Source organism: Nanorana parkeri, unplaced genomic scaffold (genome assembly GCF_000935625.1).
Source record: "Nanorana parkeri isolate BGI_ZX_2015 unplaced genomic scaffold, ASM93562v1 scaffold786, whole genome shotgun sequence".
Classification (NCBI taxonomy): domain Eukaryota; kingdom Metazoa; phylum Chordata; class Amphibia; order Anura; family Dicroglossidae; genus Nanorana; species Nanorana parkeri.
The window spans coordinates 559570-585272 of NW_017307054.1; the positions used below are offsets into that span (position 1 = coordinate 559570).

General features: G+C 41.4%; 1 protein-coding gene across 1 annotated transcript in view; it reads left to right on the plus strand.

Moving 5' to 3' along the window:
• The window catches only part of TET3 (tet methylcytosine dioxygenase 3), an 85924-nt gene extending 68608 nt beyond the window's left edge, over positions 1–17316 (plus strand). The window contains exons 5-11 of the mRNA XM_018564842.1: positions 458–551; positions 4199–4407; positions 6587–6737; positions 8362–8451; positions 9694–9831; positions 14485–14827; positions 15446–17316. Of these exons, the coding sequence (XP_018420344.1) occupies positions 458–551; positions 4199–4407; positions 6587–6737; positions 8362–8451; positions 9694–9831; positions 14485–14827; positions 15446–17046 (2626 nt within the window). The 3' untranslated portion in view covers positions 17047–17316. The remainder of the gene's footprint in view (positions 1–457; positions 552–4198; positions 4408–6586; positions 6738–8361; positions 8452–9693; positions 9832–14484; positions 14828–15445) is intronic.
• The last annotated feature ends 8387 nt before the right edge of the window (positions 17317–25703 follow it).

Here is a 25703-nt window from a genome sequence, read left to right on the forward strand (position 1 = left end):
CCCCCCTCTTCTATGCCTTTGTTTACTCTCCACATCTTGTATGCCTCGGCTCTATTCCCACATCCTGTATGATTTTGCTCCATCCACACCTCCGGTATCCCTCTGCTCCCTCTCTGCCTTCTGTATCCTTCTGCTCCCTTCCCCCCTCCTGTAGACCTCTGTTCCAGCCTAACCTCCTGTTTCCCTCTACTCCAATACCACCTCCTATAGCTCTCTGTTCCCTCTCCAACTCCGGCATCCATATGCTCCATTGGCATCTGCTTCTACAAATTCCACCTCATGTACGCTTCTGCTCCCAGATCTTCATCCTCATTCCCACTTTCTGTATATTGGTGATCAATCCCTACTTTCCCTGTTCCTCTGCTACATCTCCAACTCCTGTATTACAGAACTGAGGTGTTGGAAAACATTACAGTGCTTGTATTTTAAGTTAGATGTGTTCAAATTTATTTTGCAGGTATGGAGAGAAAGGGAAAGCAATCCGCATTGAAAAAGTAATTTACACAGGAAGGGAAGGGAAGAGCTCCAGAGGATGTCCCATTGCAAAATGGGTAGGAACTCCAACCGTTCTTTTTGACATTTAAATCACATTTGGTAGACTTTCAGAGTTAAATGGCCATTAGAACTTTAGCAGATTTTATTGTTTTTTATTCATGCTGTATATCATGAGTATAGATAACATCTATCTAAAACTGCCCATGGATGAGCATGGTAGGCAGTGTGACACTTCTATTTTTCATCTCTGGGTTTTTGAAACTGGAGCAAGTCTGCCCATTCATGGTGATGGTCCAGTCAGATACAGGTATTCAGTTGCCATAAGTCTTACAAGACATTAAGGCAGTCCTCATATGACTGCTTCTTTCACCCTTGCTGTTTAATACTGAAAACCCCGGTGCAAGCCTTTAGTTGTGAGTGCAGGTCAAATGTCAAACGGTGAATATGTTATGTTTGATAACAATGATGACCGTTTACATATTTTAAAAGGATGAATAAGTAGTGGCAATCTGAGGGGGCAGAAAAATTACCCAATTCAAACGAAACGATGAGAGGTCAATAAACATTGACTGAAAATTCATCTGGAGTGCGAGTGACCTTTTCTACATTCAGAAAAATTACCCAATTGTCATGTTTAGTCATAGAAAAAAAATGAATGGTGTGATAGTGTAGGGCATAGTGCCATTGTCCTAGAAGTACCAGTTATGATGATAGTGAACCGGAACACCCGCTGGCTTCTTTTACAATAGAGGACTTCAATGGGAAGATCTCCATTGTGCACTTCAATTCTGCTAAACCTCATTCGCCTTGGAGTCTTGACCCTCTTGCTGCTCTATAATTTGAAGAATAAAAATATCCAACAGGAAGAATAAGATCCATAAGAATTGCTGAGGGATAGGTTGAGGTTTAGAGTCAGGGGTTAGGTTTAGAAGTTAGGGTAAGGGCTAGGTTGATGTTGAGTATATAGGGTTTATGTTTAGGTGAAATGTTTGTTTTAAGGATTAGACTAAAGATGAGGTTTAGGGGCTAGGATAAGGGCTTTGTTGAGGTTTAAAGTAGGGATGCACCAATACCGATACTAGTATCAGTATCGGTGATCCAATGCCTAGCCCAATACTTGAGATTCCAATATCAGGAAGCCGGACAGCGAGTCATTGCATGCTGCCGGCTTCCTGATTGGCTTGGTTGGCCGGGAGTCCGGCTCCATGCTCCCTCGTCACTTGTGACGAGGGAGCATGGAGCCAGCTTCCCGGCCAATCAGGAAGCCAGGCAGCGTGTCATTACATGCCCCCCGGCTTTCTGATTGGCCAGAAAGCCGGCTTCCCAGGCAAATCAGGGAGCATGGAGCCGGCTTCCCGGGCAATCAGGAAGCCGGGCGCCGTGCAATGACGTGTTGCACGGCTTCCTGATTGGCCAGCTTCTCAACCAATCAGGAAGCCGGGCAACATGTCATTACATGTTGCCTGGCTTCTTGATTGGCCAGAAAGTCGGCTCCATGCTTTCTCGTCACCTGGTGACAAGGGAGCATGGAGACGGCTTCCCTGCTAATCAAGAAGCTGGGCAGCGAGTATTTACGCACTTCCCACCTTCCTGGGTATTCATGAAGGCAGGTGGCGAGCCTGGCTTCCTTAATGGGACTTCCGGTATTGGCGAGTACCGGGAAAAAAATATCGGTACTCTATACCGAAAAACCGGTATCGGTGCACCCCTAGTTTAAAGTATAGGGTTTGAGCTTAGGTTGGCTTTATGGGTTAGGTCACGGTTAAGGATTAGTTGGATGTTGAAGATTTGTGGCTAAAATAAGTTTAAGAATGACCAACATGATTCCCATTTGTGGGTATAAAAACTAGCTTTTTAAGTGTCATAAATGTGTATTTTTTTATAATAAATGTGTAACTTTAGTGATAAATGGGTGGTGAAATATCACAAGCCACATAATTGTCAATTCTAAATATACACGCATATTACGCAAATTCATTGTTTGGTGCTGAAAATCCATGATCCATGATGAAAAATGTAGCACTGATATTTTTCGGCCAAATTAACCACACCCGTTTGCAGTGGCCGGAACAAATACCGGTGTATTAATATGCATATTATTATTCCCTGGCAAGTGGCCACTATTTAATAATGGTGCCTATAGCTCCAATATGGAAATGTGATGTAAACCTCAATGGTGCAGGGATTAACTTGATTCACATGAAGTTTCCTGTTAGTTGAACATTTTAAATGCTATGAATAATCAGAAATATTTTTGTGTGTCTGTTTGCCTCGCTTGTGGAGCTAATAAGATTAGGATTCTCTGCTTCTCCACCCTCTTCCTTGTGTTTATCCGCTGTGCGCTTTCTAAGAGCGGATGCCGTTCCTGGCTGTCAGGAAGCAGACTCTCACATGCAGGACGGAGGTGAACTGAGGACAAGACAGCTTGTTTATAACATTATTTATAGAGCCGATCTCAGGGTGGCCAGTATCACTGCTTACACTACTCCTGGGCTCAGCCACTGAATGATACAAACTGCACCGCTGTTATAATCCTCTAGCTCATAAAAGAATCTCCTTATAATTCCATGTCGTACCGTATGCGAGGAGTGAAATATTTTGTTATACAAAGCCGGCCATGCTTTGGGAGTGGAAGGATTTTCAGTCAGCTTTATAGATTGGATGCACACAAAGGCAAATTTGTGCAGCTTGGAAGAAAGAAAAGCGTTTCCAGTCTTAGAATGCTATCACCGTTTTAGTCTTACATATCAGCTCCTTATAGTTTTGTGAGTGTTCTATTTAACTGTAGGAATGGTTATAAAGAGAGGATTGAAAAAAACATGCTGGACTTCTTTGTTAAAGAGGTGTTCTACGTTTACATGGCCCCACCGAGTTTCAAGGCTGGACTGTGCCAAGCTGAACGCAGACAATTAGTGCCAAGTGTGGTGGTGGGTTCAGGGCTGCTGATAGAGTGACATTAAACTGCTGATTGGTCGGAGCTCTGAGTGTTTGCACTCCTGAAGTCAGCGGGGGGGGGGTTCACCAACGATTTTGCAAAATATCTGTGTGAAAGTCAAAATTTGTTTAAAGGAAAATGGGAAACTTCTCTGCCCTTGTAGTCACCATGGGTTTCAGGTTCTCATGAATTTCAGCTATGCCCCCAAAGTGTCCATTGAGCCATTTTAGTTTTAGGAAAAATGAGACACAAGTGTAGTCATTGGATCACTAATCAACAAAATGGTCATGGGTCCCTTCATCTGCCCTCTATTTTTTCTCTAATCTAAAGCAAGCTGTCTTGGTGATCAAACGTAGGCACCTTTGGAAGACAAACTGAGGTTTAGTTCTCCCTTTTGAGAAGTTATTTTCAAAAGTCTCCCTTTTTTACATGCCTGTGATCTCATTAGATTCAGTAAGGGGAATTTATCAAAACCGGAGCAGACAAAATCTGGAGCAGTTGTGCATGGCAGCCAATCAGCTTCTCTCTTTCATTTTCAAATCTTAACCAAACAAACTGAAGAGAGAAGCTGATTGGTTGCCATTGGCAACTGCTTCAGATTTTGTCTGCTCCAGTTTTAATGAATTCCCCCCAGTATATACAAGTATCCAGTAACACATCACACTTGGGCCACATTGACCAGTAACACATAAAAGAGGGCTTTTATACACAATTTTCTGATTCTGCAGTATTTATGGCAAATTAATTACGCTATTGTGTTTTGATCAGGTCATCCGCAGGCAAAGTGAGGAAGAGAAGCTCCTGGTTTTGGTTCGACACCGGGCTGGTCACAGTTGTGAGAATGCCGTCATTATCATACTAATCATGGCATGGGAGGGAATCTCTCGCCCCTTGGGAGACTCGCTGTATAGCACCATCACAGACACCATCACTAAATATGGAAACCCAACATCTAGAAGATGCGGCCTGAATGACGAGTGAGTGCTTTTCATATCTAACACTGATCATTGGCTGGTGTTCATCAGATTATTTGAGGACCAAAAGTCCTAATTTTATGATGTCTTGTGTCAATGAAAAAGAGGACATACACTCAACTGGCCTTAGACATTAACAAACAATGCAACTGAAAATAGTTCTCCTCTACTGCTTATCTTAGAACAGTGGTCGGCACTGGTAACCAGTTCGATTTTGGAAGGTCTTAAATGCAGCTCCCAATTCTTTTAAGGACTGTACATTGTATTATTATACCGGATTTATATAGCGCCAACAGTTTGCGCAGTGCTTTACAATATAAGGAAGACATTACAATCACAATACAATTCAAGACAAGATGGTAAGGAGGGCCCTGGTTCATAGATTTGAAATAAGTATGTACATATGGGCATCATGACTGCAGGCTATCAAGATCCCTGATCAACAATCGCTATTATAAAACATAAGGCACAACCAGTGCGCATACCTACTAAGCGGGAAGAAGAGCTTGCATATGTGACACTTATAATTACAAACTAAACATATGGTGATTAAACTGGTTACATTGAGCTGATCAAGTTTATCTACAAAACATTAGAAGACTGTAGTTTCCCCATAAAGAGGCTAGAAAAGTCAAGAAAAGTATAGGACAAAGGACTAGTCACCAGTATTACCTGTCGGCTCCCTGCAGCTAAGCCTTTCCCTAATAATGGCAACCAAACTCTTCTCCTCTAAGACCACTTCTTGAGATTAAGACTTCAGACTAAAGGTGGCCATACACTGTCCAAATTTCGGCCGCCTCTTGAGAAACCGGCTGAAATTCGCACAGTGGGTGTCACTCTCAGCAGCCTTTTGGCTTGCATCACTTAATCAGCTGCTCAGAGGAGCTGGCCGCAAAATCTTCAAACAGAGCAGGGAGCCAGTCAGCTGCCAGCTCTGTTTGGGTATTCTGACAGCGGCTGCTGGCAATGAAGACAGTGGGAGATTCCTCGATCAGCACACTTAAGCGTTGATAGAGGAATCTGTTCTATTTTTTTCGTTCAGCCCGCGGGTTGAATTAAAAAAAAAAAAGAACAGTGTATGGCCAACTTAAGACTAAGACTACTACTTGTGGCTCAACCCTCCAAAAGTGTTAGTTCAATAGTGTGGATGTATCAGGGCCAACAATGTTTTACCAATTGGACCCATAAGCTTGGATAGATGAAACGCATTCCTTTATTACATACATTTAGAAACAATGCATACCCTTGCCATACTGGTGGAGCCTGTTTTTTATAATATTCTCCCCCAATACTAATGTAAGTTACCCATTTTATACTGACCAAGCTTGTGGGTCTTATTGGGCACTGTTGGTCCTGATAAATCTACACTATTAAAATAAAATCTTTTGCAATGTTGAGCCACAGGAAGCAGTGTTAGAGGAGGGAAGTTTGGATACAATCTGGACTGCATGTGCCCCCCTTTTGGTTTTTAATGTACACGATGAGCACCTATTGGAAGCTTATTGATCCATTACTGACATTCCATGCCTTGTTCTGCACTCTGTTTCTGTGTGGAGGTGGCCATCTTGGTAGAGGAGCAGGTCTTTGCTTTGTCATGTAAGAGTTGTACCTTGATGACAGGTGATCTAATAACAGGTGGGGGGATATTCAAAAAGCAGGAGTAGGGGTTCACAAAGTACAGAGCCACAGAATGCATGAAGCAGTGCACGGTTTCCTCTTCAGTGAGCACAGTAGTTATATCACCAAATCTGACTCCTGATTTCCTAAGATTAGCAGACCCAGGCAGCAGTACCTTAGATCTTACACTGCAGATATACAGCTATGAGGCTGTAGGCATCCTCACATGTCAAGAAATGCACTGGTCTCTTGTAGGAGGAATTCAGTACAAAAGGTTAATTTTTGAGGGTACTGCTCAAGCACAATTACCATTTCTAGATGTTCCCAATAACATAGACAATCTTTACTTTTTTTTGTTTAGGTCCATTTTAACTTTTATGGTTGTTTTGTAGGCTGAGATTGCTCCATATAAAATCTGCAGCAGAAATAAATGCAGTTATTTTATTTTTAAAATATATTTGACGTATTTCCTTACTGAAAGGGAGATAAGAGTTCACATTCTGGTCCTGCTGAACTTCTCCAATGTATTCATTTGGTGAGCTTACAAATATGTCGTCTGTTTCAGCCGAACTTGTGCATGCCAAGGCAAGGACCCCAACACCTGTGGAGCCTCTTTCTCCTTTGGATGTTCCTGGAGCATGTACTTTAATGGTTGCAAGTATGCTCGCAGCAAGACACCTAGGAAGTTCCGACTGGTAGGAGATAATCCTAAGGAGGTAGGTGGCAATTATGTAACCCTGTAGCAGTGTATAAGTATGTCATAGATGCATTTCATTTATATTTATTTGTGTTCAAGCTTTCTTACTGGCCTTCGGCACAATGTCTTACATCATCACTTGTGTAAATAAGAACGTTTATGGCGACTGGAGAAGTCAGAAATCAGATCTTATATCTTTTGACTTGTCTGCACACATAACTGAAATACATCAGGTGCTGTCACCTGATTATTAAATGGGTGACAGCTGCTGCTTGTAAACACCAGATTAGGGATTCCTGCTGCAGGAAAACGCGAGTTCCTAATGCAATAATCCCTAATCGCACCTAAATTTACAGATATGAATGGGGCCTTATTATGTGTATATTAGTGTCCGTAGTACCATACTGGATATAGCTACATTTTATGTTGAAGTATGAAATTTGTCGAGTGGCCCCCAAGTGAATTGAGTTTGAGACCCCTGGTATAGTGGCTTTAGGAACTCGGTTATATTAATGATATTATGAACCGTATTAACCCCTTCGTGACGGGAGACGTACACTGTACGTCCAGCCACAAAGGGACCAAATGACTCGTCACGTACACTGTACGTGACGAGTTATTTGCTGCTTTAGAGGGCTGTTAACCGCTGAGAATCAGCTTTTAACATTCATTAATAGATGCCCTTACTACAGAGGCATTCATTAATGAAAGGGTTAACCTTTTTCAGACACCCGATACCTTAATATCGGGTGTCTGAGAGTCAAAGCAGAGCGGCGATTCTGACAGCTCGTATAGATCGAGAGAGATATCTCTCTGAAGCTATACTGGCTTTTTTTTTTTTTTTCTTTCACGAATAGATACAAAATGAAAAGTGTAAAAAAAATAAAAAATTTGTAAAAAAAATAAGGGACAAATAAGTGAATGTATTTATTGCATTTTTTTTTAGCTGTGCTGGTTTTGTAAAAAAAAATACTACAAATCAAAACTGGGAAAAAAAGTGTTTTTTTTTAATGTTCTTTTCCTCTTTTTTTATATTTTATTTGTCCTAAGTGAGGCGTTAGACACACATATGTGATATAAATATATAGCCCTATCTGTCCTCTAAAAAACAATATATAATATGTGTGGGTGCACTTTGTAAGAAAGTATATTACTGACGTGGAAGAATCACACAGCAAAAATGTCAAAAGTGTGTCAGTCATTTACGAACAGAAACGAAAAACAGGCTCAGTCATGAAGGGGTTAATGAATACAAAATAAATGGGATTATTTATTAATGAAAGTCGCAATGTGCAGTCATATATAGTAACCAATCAGAAAATAATATATCTGTTTTCCCAATGCTTTGCAGCTGAACAGTAACTGCAGTGTTCATAAGTAACTGTAGCATAACAATAATATGAAGCCCACAGGGTAGTAATTACTAAAGATATGATAACAATGCATTACACAATTCCCAGAAATGCTTGTGTCTGTGTTATACACCATATACAGTATATACATTCCAAGTGCACATGCAAAGCACCTGAAGGCAGAGCCGAGACAAGGGAGCTGTGTTTGAGCCAGTGGACAATACATTTCTGGTATACACACCTTTAAATGAAATGAAGTTCATTCATCCATCTTACTGTCTGTTTATACAGGAGGACGTTCTTAAGGAAAACTTCCAGACCCTGGCCACTAAGGTCGCCCCAGTTTACAAGAAGCTTGCTCCACAGGCTTACACAAATCAGGTACTTTTTTTTTTTACGCTGTTTTTGTTCATTTCTTTTGTAAAGATTAGTGCATGTATAGTAACTAAACATCTTATGAGATTCGTTACCTAGGCATAGTCATACATTTACAACCCTCCCACACTCCACAATGCAATTCTCGTACGTAAACCGTTTAATGTCATGCACAGTCATTGTACTTAGGTTGTGATGGTGTCTACGTTTATGTGTGGTTTGCTTATGAAACTTCGGGAACTCCAAATATATGTGTCATCTGGCACCTGCATGCTATCCAGAGCAAACATTTTCCCCAACCAAATGCGGTTTATCCAAACACCTAGAAGCCTAATTAAGTTTATTGTAAATGGCAAAGATGTCTTCTCACAACTAGTAACTTTTTAGCCTCAGTTTTCATCCATTTAGAAGAGACAGAACATTGAAATAGTGAGTTGGTTGCTTGGGCCTAGAGCATATGTACTGTTCTCTGGCCACAGAGATAAGATGGCAATGTACAACTGACAACTTATGAAAAATCAGTTCATTCCAAACTGGTACAGTGGTAGCTCGGTTCACGAACTTAATTCGTTCCACGATTCTTGTCACGAACCGAATTGGTCACGAACCGAATCAAACTGTGATCAGACGGCGATCTCAACTAGAGGAAGCAATGACCAGTGTCAGAGCAGGGAAGGTCGCTGTGGTTGTGTTCATCACCCGATGCGGAAGCAAAATTTTGCCGAACTTCCTGTTCGCGAACTGAATTGTTCGTGAACCGAGGTACCACTGTATATCAGTTTTTGTACATGCTAGGGCATTAAACCACCTGGCAGTTTTTATCTCAGGGAGCATCAAAACTTCCATGTGGACAGGAATAGAGTTGGGAATCTTGGTAGCGAGATCTCGCTGTTGCAGTATCTAAGAAGCCGAGCTCCACCAATCCATAGAAATATCAATGTTGGACGGATTGGTTCTTTAAAAAAGAATCATTGTTATACAAAGAACAGGAAGCCAGCAGACACCACTTGCTTGGACAAACAGTAGCTTATGACTGGCAAAACTGGTTTACTATTCCCTAAGAATTTTTAGAAATGTCACTTGCTACCCAAAGATAAAATGATCACCTGGCGGTCAGCTCCAAAGATCGTATTGTGTCTTTGGACATCTTTACAATTGTTACTCTGTTTTTATATTTTCATTTGTTAAGTCTCAAGGTATACTTTGTCTACAGATTACACTAAACAAAACCCATTTGGTTCCTCTCAGGTCAACAATGAGGAAGTAGCAATAGACTGCCGACTTGGTTTGGAAGAGGGACGTCCATTCTCTGGGGTGACAGCATGCATGGATTTCTGTGCCCATGCACACAAAGACCAGCACAATCTCTACAACGGCTGCACTGTGGTAAGGAGATCACTGTTGTATTTACACTATATAACCACATTTTGTGTGGACACATTTTGTGTGGACCACATCTCCTTTATGGCAAAACATATGTGAAAACCCCTACAAGTGAGTGAGTTCAGGTGTTCCCAGTGAAGGGTCCTGTTAATGCTACACCATACAAAAACATTTTAAATGAGTGTGCTCTTCCAACCTTGTGGCAACAGTTTGGGGAAAGCCCTTTTCTGTTCCAACATGACTGTGCCCCTATGTACAAAGCCAGGCCCATAGAGACATGATTGACTGAGTTTGTTGTAGAGGAACTCGACTGGCCTGCACAGAGTGCTGAACACAGTCCTATTGAACTCCTTTGTGATTAATTGGAATGTCGATTGTGAACCAGGTTTTCTTGTCCTTCATTAGTACCTGACCTTAGAAATGTTTTGGCTGAATGGCTACAAATCCATAAAACTCCAAAATGCTGTGGAAAGTAATTCCAGAAGAGTGGAGGCTTTTATAGCTGCAAAGGAGAAGCTAACTCCTTATCACCCATGATTTTGGAATGAGATGCCATGCAAGTTCATATAGGTGTGACGGTCAAGTATTCACAAACGTTTGGTCATGCAAAGTTCTCTTTATTGTGAATATTGCACTTTGATGCCTAAAGAAATAATAATGTTGTGTTCCCATGACTGAAAAATACATGTAGAGCATTTAGATGGAAAGACATCCGTCCATCCTTCTATCATCTGCAAATTGTGGTGGAGTGGAAGAAACCACAGTTAATCTTCCTTCCCATACAAATGCTGGATTTTACTCCATATTGTTTGTTCTTCATGGTCTTTTAGTCTGTGTGGCTCCTGACATATAATAAAGAGCGCTGATAACATTAAAGGCCATTGTGTCAGGTACTATGGTGAATGTGTTGCCAGTTCAGACACTTCCAAAGGTCTACACAGTCTGTTGACACCATTATGATAAATGTCACACTTAACAGGGGGGTATGGTGTGTGTAAGTGTGTTTGGTTTTCATCGGCCCTTTTTTTTTGCCGTCCGTTATTAGCTGAAACATTGATCCTTAAGCCCAGTATATATGGTACGAATCTCGGCCAGTTCGTGATGAATCAGCCAAAATTTCCACAGTGGGTGCTTCTGTCAGTACCCTTCCGCCTGGCACACCTCAATCAACCAATTGGAAAATTCTCAGACAAACTAGCTAGCAGCCAATCAGCTGCTGGCCGCTGTCAGAGTACGATCTAAGCAGTGGAGGATTCGTCCATTATTATTATTATTATGCAGGATTTATATAGCGCCAACAGTTTGTGCAGTGCTTTACAATATAAGGAAGACATTACAGTCACAATACAATTCAAGACAAAATGGTAAGGAGGGCCCTGTCCCTGAGGGCTTACAATCTAAAAGGGAGGGAGAAGTGATACACGAGGAGGTAGCTGTGTGGGGGTGAATTGTTTGAGAAAGTGATAGTTCAGAGGTTAGGTTGAGGTGGGATAGGCTTCCCTGAAGAGATAAGTCTTAAGGGATCGCCTAAAGGCAGTCAGAGTGGGAGACAGACGGACAGGTTGGGGTAAAGAGTTCCAGAGGTTGGGAGAGGCTCTAGTGATGTCCCGGAGGCGAGCATGGGAGGAGTTGATGAGGGAGCTGGAAAGCAGAATGTCTTTTGAAGAATTAAGGGGACGGTTAGGGTGATACTTTGAGACCAGGTTGGAGATATAGCCAGGGGCAGAGTTGTGAATGGCTTTGTAAGTGGTTGTTAATATTTTGAATTTTATCCTTTGGGCTATTGGAAGCCAGTGCAGGGATTAGCAGAGGGGGGTTGGCAGACACTGAGCGGTTGGTTAGGTTAGTGAGTCTAGCAGCTGCATTCATGATAGACTGAAGGGGGGATAGTCTGTGTAGAGGTAAGCTCATAAGCATCGCTGGAGGAATCTGTTCTATTTCCTTCATTCAGCCCGCGGGTTGAACGAAGAAGATATAAGTGTCTATGCCCTTTATTCCTGGGCACAGATATGTTGTCAGAAAAGGAAAAAAAAAACCTCAGGACAGTATTATCCCAGAAGATGCGTTCTTAGACTTTACATCCTTTAAAAACCACGTTGATTATACACTGAGTGGCCAGATTATTATGACCACCCCATCAGTACTTCGTTGGGCCGCCTCGTGACTCCACGAGATGTTGAAAGGTAATGCGAGGAATCTGACACTGCACTGTTGCCCTTCTGTTGTCTTGTACCAGTCTTGCCCCTCCCCCGTTCTGCCCTAACATTGACTAGTCGCTGACGGCCACAATTCGCACGTTCAGACCCAGATTTTCGGCTGACAGTCCAGTCTTTAAACACTGCTCTTGAACATTTAACGAATTCTGCTGTTTTGCTGATACTCGATCCATGACTCCGAGCGCCAACAATCATCCCACATTCAAATGCTGTTAAATCGCGTTGTTTACCCATATCTTCAGAAAAAAAATCACTTCTACTGTCGTGGTAAACAACCCGCTTCCCTATTTATAATGGTCTGGCCCTCTAGCAACTTCAGCGCCAAATTATAGCTAATTTGCCTACAAACGTCAGGTGGTCATAATAATCTGGCCACTCAGTGTATAGGTAGCCTGCTACACTACATAGATATGTATATTATCATCTGCACTGCCAATGACCTGTGGGGAGAGCACCAACTCACCATGTGGCTGAATGCAGATGGCCTTAACAAGTGGCATATAGCTGCATAGACAACACACAATTTGGCTTGTAAAGCAGTGCAGAGGGCAGTTATCCACAGAAAAGATTTCATTCTCGGATTCAGAATAATGAAATCTGATTGGTTGCTGGGGATTGCAGCACTTTGCACATCACCTCTATGTGAATATGTGGTAGTTATGTTCTGAGTATGTTAAATGACAATGCCATGTTCTTTTAGGAACATATTATTTGGGGTGTATAAAGCTCAATAAACAGAACAGTGACATCTGCTGTTCAAACTGATAAACTGAAAAGAACAGATCATATCGCTTGTCCTAGCTAAGAGGTGCTTGAACATTCCTAGGTAGCGACTGGTGGACGTCCGCCGTGTAGTGTTGATTATTTGGGTTTTGGTTTGGGAAGAAGTAACCAGCAGTTTTATATTTTCCCCTCTCAGTTTCATGCAGTGACTAATAGTTTACAAGTAAAATAACTATGACATTGCCCTTTGTAGGCTGTAGTTGTAGGCTCCAGTGACCACCAAATGGATTTGACTGCGGCAAAGTTAGTTATTATGTCATACTGTTAAGGCCGTGACACACTGCGCGCGAAGCAGCGCGGAGCGGTGACGCGCTGCCTTTGCGAGCAGTGTGTCATGTCACTTTCTTCTCTGCACCTCAGCTTGCGAGAGCTCGCAGAGCTGAGCGTGCCGAGATGAACAATTTCAACTTTAGCCAATCGGCTCGCGCGTATAAACCGGCGTGACGGGATGCGACGTCTGGCTGGTTGTTACAGACGAGCCGATTGGCTGAAGGTGCAGTCAATCATCTGACTGCACTCACACTGCACGCGAAGCTCCGTGCCGGAGAGCTTTGCTTCGCTCTGCACGGCTTCGCGTGCAGTGTGTCACGGCCTTTACTGCGCTTTACATATGGTCTTTGCAGACTGTTCCCCAATATACATCTGGAATTTCTAGTGCGTGATTTGCTTCACCTTCACGAGCTTCAGTTCCCAGACAAATGTCAGACGGAGGGCTAACAAAGCAGCAAATAGTGCCACTTGACATACTGTATAATGAACAGCACAGAGAAGGTTACAAAGGAAAACCTTATTATTCAAAGCAAGAACCCTTATATTGTCTCTGCACATGATATACATGCTGTTGTCAGGTACATGTAGAATTTAAAAAATGCCCCAAGTGTGGCCACTTCTTTAGTATAGTGTGTATGTTGATGGGGGACAAGTGTCACCATGCAAAGTTTTCCCACAGCCTAGCTAAAAAAGTAGAATTAAGAGCAATCCACCCCATCCTGCTGAGGAGCTGGGGTGCGCCATGCGTCGCGCTGGTCCTCACCCCAAGAACAGGTACAAGCGCACTCCCTCTCTCTAGACCCATGCATGTGTAGTGTGCTGTCCATCCCCCTGGAGGGAGAGTGCACCGTGCGTGTGCGGGTCTTGAAAGAGGGAAAGCACTCATTCCTGTGATGATGGGGGCATGCCTAAGTGTACGGTGTGTTCCAGATCCTGGGACGGATGAGGTCTATTGTTTCCAATGCTAGTTTTTCAGCCAGGCTGTGGGAAATCTTCCAATGGGGACACTTGTTCTGTGACAAATGTCTAACGGGATATTCCTTAAATTAGAAAGATATCCTTTCACTTTCTGTTAAAGCTAAAGGACAGGAAGTTAAGGGAAATCTCCCTACTGAGACCCAGATGGCAAAAAAAAACTGTCAATGATTGTAAACTGCTATTTTATCCAAAATGAAAAAATACTGTATATGTATACTTTAAGATTCCTAATTGAAGCTTATTCATATGTGTTTGCAGCAAGCATGCTAAAACTGAATATAAGTAAATAATGAAGTCTAATAAATCCTGGTCAGTATCCGAGAAGCTTGCACAGATATGGTTGCCCAAGGTAATAAAGTTGACATGTGCTATGGAACAAAGATGACACTCCCCTCTTTCTTCTGTGTAGGTCTGCACCCTGACAAAGGAGGACAACAGGACAGTGGGTAAGATTGCTGAAGATGAACAGCTCCATGTGCTGCCCCTTTACAAAGTCTGTGAGACAGATGAGTTTGGGAGTGAAGAGGCTCAGGTAGAAAAGATCAGGAAAGGAGGAATACAGGTGCTAACTTCCTTCCCTCGAGAGGTCCGTAAGCTTCCTGAGCCCGCCAAGTCTTGCAGACAGAGGCAACTGGAGGCAAAGAAGGCAGCTGCTGAGAAGAAGAAGCTCCAGAAAGAGAAACTAACAACACCAGATAAGCCCAAGCAGGAGCCAGAAGACATCAAAATCAACCAGCACCAGCAGAGCCCAGGTATGTTATGTCTTGGTATGTTAGAGGGAACATTGCTGGTATGAACTTTGGGCCTTTACTTAAAAGGAGCTGTATAGGCATCAGCAAACATTAATTGCAATTGGGTGATGGTGAAGTCATATGTTAGCTCCCAATGTTCATCTGAAATCAGACAACATTTGAATTAGCATTAGAATTCTGCATTCAGCAGGCCTTATGTAGGGCCTGCGTCAACGGCTTCTGTTCACTTCAAGCAGATTTTGCATTCCAATACGTTTTTGGTAATGCAAAAACTGCTTGAAGCAGGTCAAATGCAGGTTAATTGCACCCGTCAATGAATTCCTAATGATCTCAAGTGTTTCCAAATGATATCAAATTGATGCAATTGACACAAACCCAATGCTTGTTGAAACGTCCCTTGGTAAGGACAAAGTGAACTGGTGTTCACAACTATCAAATGATCATTTATTTGCAGTAATAAGGAATAAAAAAGCTGGGGTCACTGGGGATTACTGCACATCACAGCTATTTGTGCTGAGTTATTAAAAAAGTCTGCTGTGTCTCAGTATGCTTTAATGATCTAGAGAGTTTGCATTTAACATGGCCTTACTAATAGCTCTGTATTCACTTTTTCCTTAGGTGTGACCCAGCAACCAGCTAAGCCTTGCATTAAAATGGAGCCTCCTAATCACTACAATAACTTCAAGTATAATGCAAATGGAGTTGTTGAGAGCTACTCGGTTTTGGGCAATTGCAGGCCTTCAGATCCCTACAGCATAAACAGTGTTTACTCCTACCATTCTTTCTATGCACAACCACCTCCACTGCCTTCCTTGAATGGATGTCATTCAAAATATGCTCTTCCTTATGGATATTACAACTATTCCGGTAACCCTATGGTCCCTTCCCAGTATATGGATTACAGTCCTGGTGATGCAAAGTCTGGTGGGTGGATGAATAACAAGAAGTCTGAAATACAGTCAGGGTCAGAAAGTCAGGGCTATGGAAATGATCAAAACCATGGGAAATCTGGAGACAACAGATCAACCAGCACCCCTCACCGGACTACTCCAGTAGATACCACTCCATATTTCAACAAAGTCATTAAGAAGGAACCTGTGAATGATTACTCATATGATCCATTCCAGAGATCCCCAAGTGTCCATTCTCTCAGTCCCGCTTTGAATCTCTCAGTACAGAAAAACGATCAGGCCATACCCTATAAAGCGAATGGAGCGTTGTCATCTTCTGAAAGGACAAACTCAGAGGGTTCTCAAAGTATGTATATGACCAGTGAAAAAGCAAATTTAGCAAATGGTCTAGATAAGAGAGATTATTATGGTGCCCAAGCTCATGGTGTAGGATTTAAGAACTATCATGGACAACACAAACAGTGGGGAGCATATGGGTTTGATGCTCAGGCAGGTCAGCGTGACTCAAACACTCCAGGAAAGGTTTGGAGCTCATGCAAGCTCGGGGACAGTTCTGCTAACCTGATCTCTTCTGAAAATGCTCAGGACAAGAACTGGAATGGTGGTCGAGCCATAAAGCAGACTACAGCATTCCAGGAAAAACTCTGGAATTCAGTTGCTAGTAATGATAGGTGTAGTGTGACACCTAGTGGAATGCAGGACAAGTCATGGAATATGTTTGCTGCTCCAGCCACTCCATCTACCCCTTTAAAATCAGATGGATGGGATCCATACAGTCTAGATGATAATATGGAGGACACTCCTGTGAAGAAAGAAGAAGAGGATGATGAAGAAGAGTGGTCAGACAGTGAGCACAATTTCCTGGATGAAAATATTGGAGGAGTTGCCGTAGCTCCAGCCCATGGCTCCATTCTGATCGAGTGTGCCCGGAGAGAGCTTCATGCCACCACACCCCTGAAGAAGCCCAACCGTTGTCACCCAACCCGCATTTCATTGGTATTTTATCAACACAAGAATTTAAACCAACCTAACCATGGACTGGCACTTTGGGAAGCCAAAATGAAGCAACTGGCAGAAAGAGCACGGTTAAAGCAAGAGGAAGATGCCAGATTAGGCATCAAACAAGAAGTCAAAAGCTTAGGGAAAAAGAGAAAGTGGGGAGGTGCTGCCACTACAGAAACCCCACCAATCGAGAAGAAGGACTCCACCCCAACTCGACAAGCAGCTACTATCCAAACAAACTCTTTTACCACTGCATCCTCTTACGCCTATACCAAGGTTACGGGACCATACAATCGCTGGATATGAGATTAAAACAGCTGCCATCGTGGCCATTGTACCTCAACTAATTGTCAGCACTGTAATATATGGTGCTATTCTTGGTGCTTTTTTACTTGTGTACAGCGGGGAATCCTGTATTTGTACACACCTCCCAGGACTTAACCCTTGAGCAAGAGAACTTTAACTGTATAATTTTTTCCAATTAATCTTAAAAAGATTTATATCTACATTTTTTTTATAAAAAAAAACCTACTGTTGTACAACAGATGAGAAGAAAACACATAAAAATCATGGCATCCTTTTACCACACACACACAAAAATAGATTTTTAATTGCATTGAAACATATATTTATTGGATTTTTATAGATCAACAATGGTGCAGAAGCTACAGCTCGAAATATGTCGAAATATTTTTTTTAAGCTACTAGGAATCACAGATGACAGACCACCGTAAATTTGCTTGCAGATTTTATTATTATTATTTTTTATTTTCATTTTTACCTTTCTTGCAGACGGTAATCACTATGCGGGCTAGACCACACGGATACAGTATCCCTTGTGATATGAGTTCTTATCAGCAGATTTTAATCAAAACTTTTGACAAGAGCATGTCAAATATGAGCAAGCTTTGCAAGGAATTCTGTCACCTACAAAGCAGTAATACAGATGTGTTGGAAGGTATGACTGCTTGAAAAAAAGAAACAGAATCAGCGCAGCAGTCTGTAAATTTTAAATATATTTATAAAACGTAATTTAAATCACTGAACAAAAAGCGTGGCTTCCTCATGTAAATTTACATCAGGAGTCGGATGAAAGGACATAGGAATAAATTATTCTCTGCGTTGAGAGCTTTTAATAATGACCATATTGGAGTTTTACTTTTTTGTTTCTCCTTTTGCTGCTTATAATTTTCATACCAAAATGAAATGATAATCAGACTCTCTCAAGTCACTTTATATACACATCTGTGTTTCTGTCTTATAGGTTCTTAGTTAAAATAAATAATGATATATTTACCTAAGCACAGGTTCTGATGCTGCAGTAAAATGAAAGTATATCTAGGGGCCCCAGACTTTTTCTTTTTTATAGTTTTGGATAGAGTAGAGAATGGCTAAAACCCTTTTCAGGTTGTGCCATCTGCGCCCACTGGGGAGATTTATCTTGACTTGTCCCGTAGACACAACAGGAAGTTGGGGGAAACCTCATCAAAGCAAGTGAGATACTCTCACTTGCTGGCTATTAACTGGTAGATTTCCAGAGGGACTTTTGTATGAAAGATCTTTCTTTATCACCCAATAATGCCATCAGATACTTGACGAATGTCGATCAAAATTTTGTTTGCGTACTAACGTTCAGTTTTGGAATTAATGGAGTTTCCTGAACGAAAATGACATTCACGGTTAGAATTTTGTTCGTTCGAGAAAATGTTTCCATCCTGCTCCAAGTTTTTTCATCACTATGGTGGAAATTGATTGTCAATTTGACCCCATCAGCTAATGGAAAGTGGAAAGAAAGATCTTTCGTATGAAAGTTCTTTTGAAAATCTAAGCAGTGTATGGCCAGCTCTAGACGTCCTCTGCAACAAGTGTCTGCTACTTCACCTCCTGTTATGGTGACAACTTTAAATGTTTCCTTCGCTTTCAGTCCTTGTGACAAAAGCCACTCAGACAAATAGAGAAGGTTAATCTCCTCACCTGGGACAAAGACAGCAATGAAAACCTGACAGGGTTACGAAGGCTTCCCTACTCTACCGAAAGCAAGAAAAAAATATATAGTTTTAGCTTTGGACAGACTTTAAGTCAAATCAGAAATTGAAATTGTGTAACAAAAAGGGCTGCTGTATCTTTCATCCAATTAAAACTGTGAATAGATAGATACACATGTTCTTTGTATTTTATTCATAGTATATATGGTGCTGATAGACTCTGGGGCATTCTCTGTTTCATTAAAATCAGTGGGGCTGTCACGCAGACCAAAATATCTTGGATTGTTTTTTTTTGCCATTTTCCAATGATTATCTCTTTTAGGATAGCTGATCATATAGGTTTTATTTTTCTGGGTTGGGAGGGGCATCTTTTTTAATTCCCATTAGTCTGGATAATTATTGCAAAATAGTGGTGCTACACTGTCAATTACAGCAACAATTTTTCGAGGGGGTGGGGGAGGAGGGGGTAATGATGCGGGAGGGACTGGAAAATGCAGGTGCTACAAATAATAAGTGATTAAATAAAAGAAAAGTATTTTTATGAACATAGTTGGAATAAGACTATCTAGATTTTTAAGGAGGTAAATGTAATAGCTTCTAGACTGGATAGAGTTGCCAGATCGTGCCAGGGAAAAAATAAAAAAATCTAAATAAACATTGCACCTATGCTGTCAGCCACTCCTGTTATCGGGTGGTTAATAGCTCACAGAATGTAAATCCAGTGATAATTTGCTTATTAATGACTATTTTTTATTTTAGTTTAATTTAGGTATACGCACGGACTAGAGCAGCATTTAGCAATGTAAAAGAAAAACATGCCTCCTTATCCCACTAAAGCAGACCTGTACTGAAATGTTAACATTAAGTTATGCTAATATTCTTTCTGGGATGGGATAGATAAGGAAAAAGTATTAGGCTAAAATACTTACTGTTCTTAAAGAAAATGCTGCTGCAGGTGTAGCAAATATATGAATAAGCCTCCCAGCAATGTTATTAGGCTGCAGGTAGGGGGAGAACAAATGTTTAGAGTGTGACTACAGGACAGCATTACCATTAGACTCACATTAAACTCAGGATGCAAGTAAGCAACACATGGTAGTCTACTCTCCTTCGCCTAATACAGATACTGCAGGCTGCATCCTCGTTACACCTTGTACTCTGACTACCAACAATCCTGTAACATTTGGGGGCTTGTCCGGGATCTCCCACCTCGCTTTCATTTTTAGATGCTTTTTCTTATGAAAGACAAAACCTGTTTTTTACCTGGAGCAGGTATGCCACACTTTTGTCTACCACTCTGCATCCTTCTTCTCCCTGCAGGTGTTCGATGATGTACTCTCAAGGTCATTTGAACCTGTAGTTTGAGGAACCTCTTTGCCTTCTTCCCCTGCATCAAGACAGCCAGTGAGTGCAGATCATTTTCAGACAGCACATGCAATAGCTTCTGAATGTGCCACTGTAGCTTCTGGATTAGCCATTAGATGGATTAGCCATTTTGTGTTTGGTGCAGCCTCCCGGAAGTCTTCACTTGCATTCTGAATTTAATATGAGCCTGAAGGTATTGTTCTCCTGTGGGCACACTCTAAATATTAGACTTCCCCCTAGTTGCAGCCTAGCAATAACATTGCTGGGTGGTCTATTCATATACCTTCTACACAGGATCCTTGTAGTGCTGGCCACATGTCTGAATGGCCTGTGTATTTGGTCATGTGATCTCTGCTAAAAGCAGTATTCAGGTTAACTCATCTTGCCTTTCAGCAGGGCTCACATGGCCAACTGGCATCAACTTCGAGATGCGGCCAGCAGTAAAAGAAGTCTGCAGCAACATTTTCTCCAGGAAACAAAAGTGTTTTATTGTCATGTTAACATTTTAACATATGTATACTTTAAATTTCTGTGCAGCACTAAAGTGAATGATACTGAGTATCTGAATGTTCAGTTCAGGCAAGCTATAGGCTAGGTATCCAGACTCCAAGTCTGTTTTCTTGCTTAGCAAGGGATTTTTTTTTTAATAGAGGTTAATTAAAAAAAAAAAAAAATAATACATCCAACTGTCTGAATGAACAATGGTATATCTGGTTTACCTAAAATTATTATTCACCCAAAGCCTAGTCCACATCCAATATGCAATTAGGTTATGAGGAAGGTTCTTTTTATTTTTTTTCAATTTCGCTAAATCTAAGTGACTATGTGAAGTGAACACAAGAGTGAAAATCATCCCTTCAGTACATCTGACCATGTGTGCGCAGAACCCGGGAGCTTTAAAATAAATACACAAACAACAACATAATCGCTGTAAATAAAATATAGTAAAGCACAAACTAGAAAAAAGTTGTGCCGGTAAATTTGAAAGAACACTTGCCTAAAAATGAAAAATAATAATTCTTATCATCTCTCAAACTCCAAGATTATGGAAGCGGGCTTAGAATGCTTCTTGATTAAACTCAACTAAATTGACACTGTAAGGAAGATGACATTCCCTGTAGATGAGCCCTTGCTATCGGTTGCAGTGTGCTGTAGTCTCTCTGGAATGAATGACATTGGTGACTTTACAAATACACACATTGTTCAGCCTCTTAAAATCCCTGCCTTACTTTTTAAAGCTTAAAGGTGTGTTAACAGCCCAAAATGTATAAAGCATTTGTAAACCCTTTGCCAGCAAGATAGTAAATGTCCTCCTTGCCTGTGTCTAATAGATCCTGTATAACAAATAGCCAGGAATCTTCTAAATACCTGTTTTATATGTATTTCCAGCAGTCATATAAATGCTATCTTCATTTGGGAGGTGAGAGCTTCAAGGGCTGTGGGTGGAGAATGTCAGCAGAGCTCACCATCTTATGCTGATGTCATACCTGACCATCGTTATCAGCAAGACTCCCTTACAGAAGCTGCTGTTACCCATGCTCTTCTGGACTGATAAGCGTTGCTGTCAGTGATACAATTTAGTGACTACACTGACCATGCCAGTAGACAACCAGTGAAAGCCCCAAGGGGGGCTGACACTCTACCACTGCTCTAGGAGCCAGTAGATATAATTATCACCCTATAACAGGAAGTGCTTGGAGGATTAAACTGGCAGAATCAATGGGTAATATACTATGTGTTTTACTAATTTATAAACTGCAAACAAAATCAAAGTGGAGAACTAGACTGCAGTTATACAGAGGGAGCAAATGGCACACTTTTAATTTCTGAGTTTACAAACATGTTAATATATTATTGAATTCCATTTCAGTATGCTAACTTGAAAATATTCATGGCCACCAAAACCATATATGAGTTAAAGTGACACTATACCTGGGAGTTAAATCTTAAAAATGCATTCAAGTACCTGAACTGTTAACAAAAATGTATCTTATTTGTGGATCCTCAAATCATCTCTGAATTGGTGCTGACACTGTCCTTCCTTCTGGAGGGTGGCTACTTTTGTTCCCCATGGTCCCTGTGTGTTGCAAAGTAGCCACCACTCCACGCTCACTCCCGTGATGGACTACAATTTCACATTTAGTTTACTAATTTGTATTGAGATTATAGTCCATCACATGAGTAAGCTTGGAGTGGTGGCTACTTTGCAACACACAGGGACCATGGGGAACAAAAGTTATGCCTATAACTAAGAACAAAACTGATATTTAGCCCCTGTGTGTGATACATCTCTTGCTTACCATGCCATAGCTGAGAAGGTCTGAACTAGGAAGAAGTATACTACAAGTATACATGTGCTCCTTGGTATACTCTGCCATTTTACATGCCCTTGGTGCTAAACAATATCATGTATTTTAGTGAGAGCAGCAACAAACTGGTTGCACATATACTTGTCCAACCATGGTGGAACAGCGGGATGCAACGCAAGCCTTCTCCTCTCTTTGGCCTAGTCAGCTGTAACCCCCAGTGATGTGACAATTTAGCTCCTGAAGGAATGGCAAGCTGAGTCTCTAATTTACATTTTCCAAAGGCCTTACTATACTGCTGTATACCCGGTCTAATCATGTGATCCTACTGTAGGGCTTGTGTACATGCGCATCTGTTCACATCAGAACTTCTTTTCTACCCATGCAAGTCATTGGGAATGCAAAAGCAGCTTAGACGTATTCCAGAAGCAGGTCAGAAGCAGAGTACCTGAGAAGGAATTCAAAATGATCTCAGAAGCATCTCAGACTGAATCTGAAGTACAAGCTAAATGCACCTACGTGCATGCTGCATCTGCAGAAGCCCTTGCTTAATGTGTGAATAAAAGGTGGGCATGCTGTACCACTCAAGTAACCAGCTCGAAATGACATGACTTCTCAATCGGAGAGGGATGTCAATGTTCTGAGTGCCGAGATGGACTAACAGGTCTTCGGTATGTTTTCACAAATTCCAGCTCTTTGTAGATGGGCTCCTATTTTCTTGAATGGTGCTACAGTTTTCAACCTCAGACGCCTTTTTTGAGTTCCCAATCTAGCAGCCAATACTGAGATACATTTTAGTGGATGGGTGACTGGCACTATGTGAGGTGATTTTTATTTTTGGAACCGAAATGTGAGATATGGGGATTGATTTACTAAAGGCAAATAAATGTTCACAAGGGAATTTGCCCTTAGTTTAGTGAATGAGGTGAAGCTCTGCTAACCCCCATCATCCGTTCACGTGCAGGCAAAAATACTTTTTTCTTTTTCTTGCACGTGATTGGGTATTCTTTGCTGAGTGCATTTTAAAAGCATTCACTACGCTAAGTGACAATTCCCTTGCAAAGTGAACAGCTTGTAAATGAATCCCCATTGTGTCTGTTTTACACTACATCTACCCTACCTCTGACTCGTTGCTCCGACCTCCTGATTGGAAAGAACCGCAGTATTAGAACTGTTTGGGGTTAGGATACGAAATAATTGTTTTGCTATGCATACCTTGGCAGCTGAATTAACCTGTTCAATCATTCCAGATATAATTAGCCTTATAAGATGACTCATATCACCACAAAACAAAAGGCCCAGATCATGTGTAGTTGTGGGATTGTGGCATTGGTAATAAGTGCAGATCTAAATTGTTTTTCCTTAAACACTGAGAATCACTGTCAGGCGTGTTTTATACAGTACATATGTAACACTTATCATATGCATGACCAGTTTGCTTTATGATTTGAGACTGGGTTGTGTTAAACTGGTAGAAGTGATGCTTTCTTCATTTTTAATGGTAATGCTTTCTTGAATATGTCAATGCCTGAGCGTTTTCCAAAGTCCGGCTCACGTTTCCATACCACAATAAGGTTCACACACTGTCACAGCTCCTTCAAGAGGGCCATACGTCATGGCTTGTGAATTGGCTTGCACCAATACCTGTTTAAATCCTAAAAGCTAAAATCCTGAGCTTGCCTCTATGATTTAGCCCTATACCAGGGAGAGCCTGTGTCTGGTGAGACCTGATTGTTCATGGAACAATAAAGTTTTATGAAACTTACGAAGCAAATGGTTGGTTGGCCTACGTTTAGTCAAGCCCTTGAGGTGACGCTTTTGGCAACCTGTAAATCAATGGAGTTAGCTTGTTGGCCAAATGTGATCATTGCTGTTGATCAAGGAGGTGTCCTTTAGCAGGGTTCAGATTCCATTTGACTTTGGAGAACTCCTTTAAACTGGCAATCCACCCAGAGCTGATTGTTTTATTTTTGGCAGATGCTGGTAGGTACAATTTACTGGTGTTCAGTTCCTACATTGTGGAAGCTAAACAACAATAAATGACCTTCCTACTGTAGTCCATGTCACTGCTTTGTCAAATGTGGAATTGTATTGCCATTCCCCAGGAGATAATGGTAGTAGCCACAGGGGAGCTGGAAACCTAAACACAGATCTCATCTATCTGAGAACCAACTGGATCCATTAACTTGAGAGCATTTAGCCAAGTCCTAAAAAATCAGTTTTGGGTGAATTGACTTTTTAGATGATCTATCCCATTTATGAAGTGGAGGAAGGCATTTATGAGGACATAGCTTGGGGGTTTGATGTGAACTAGTGATCTTTCTAAGGCACACGGTCATCTCAAAGTGGGTACACTGCATAAGAGGCAGATGTAGGGCTCATCTCTGGAGTCCTCAACAAACATCTTTCATCAACATGAATTCTAAAAGCTAACTTCTGATTGGCTGCTTGAAGTAGAGAGCCCTTTAGCGATAGCCAGAGATGGAGATTTCCACCTCTGATGCCCCAGTTTTGTCCAAGCTACACCCTTCTGCTGTTGCATTTGCTGTATGACACGTGTAGCTGCAAGCCATTGGAAGGGGGTAAGGGTCCCACTAAGGCTACTCTCAGCCTGTCGTAGAAAACCATATTTGTTACAATGTAAATCCATCATCCTGTTTGCAATTGAGCTTACAGGCTGAAAGGAAAAGTTACAATTTTAGGTGGCACTGAAATTGTCCTACATAAACCCTCTTTTATTTATCTCCCATCAGAGGATGACCTACTCTTGGTCCTCTTCTGAGCCGGCAGGTCCTTACAGTGCTAAGGATCGCAGTTTTAGGACTGAGAACCCCGAGGTATGTAAAAGCGGGATAGGTAGTAATGGGAAGGGGAAGCTGTTAGGATTAGGTTTGCTTTACATTTAGTTATTCTTCCAGGCAGGATTGGGTGCCCATATGAAATAAAAAGGAATCAATTAGGACTTATAGTTCACATTGTGATTATTGTAGACAGGGAGCAGTTTTAATTAAAAAAAATAACAATAAATGCCAACAAGCCATTTCAGATTTTTAGATGATCGTTTTTGGCCAACAATCTGGCAGACATGAGGTGCAGGGAACTAGGTAAGATCAATTTCCAGGCAGTGACAGTATCAAGTGTCTTTCATTTTTATTTTATTTTTATGTGTATTATTTGAACACATTTGTAGTAGGTGGAAATACTTTGGCCACTTATTGCAACTGTTTACATTTTCCTATATTTAATCCACTCCTTCCTGTACTGTGTCTATGTGGTTACTATGCCTTTTTTATTTTGTTTTATTTTT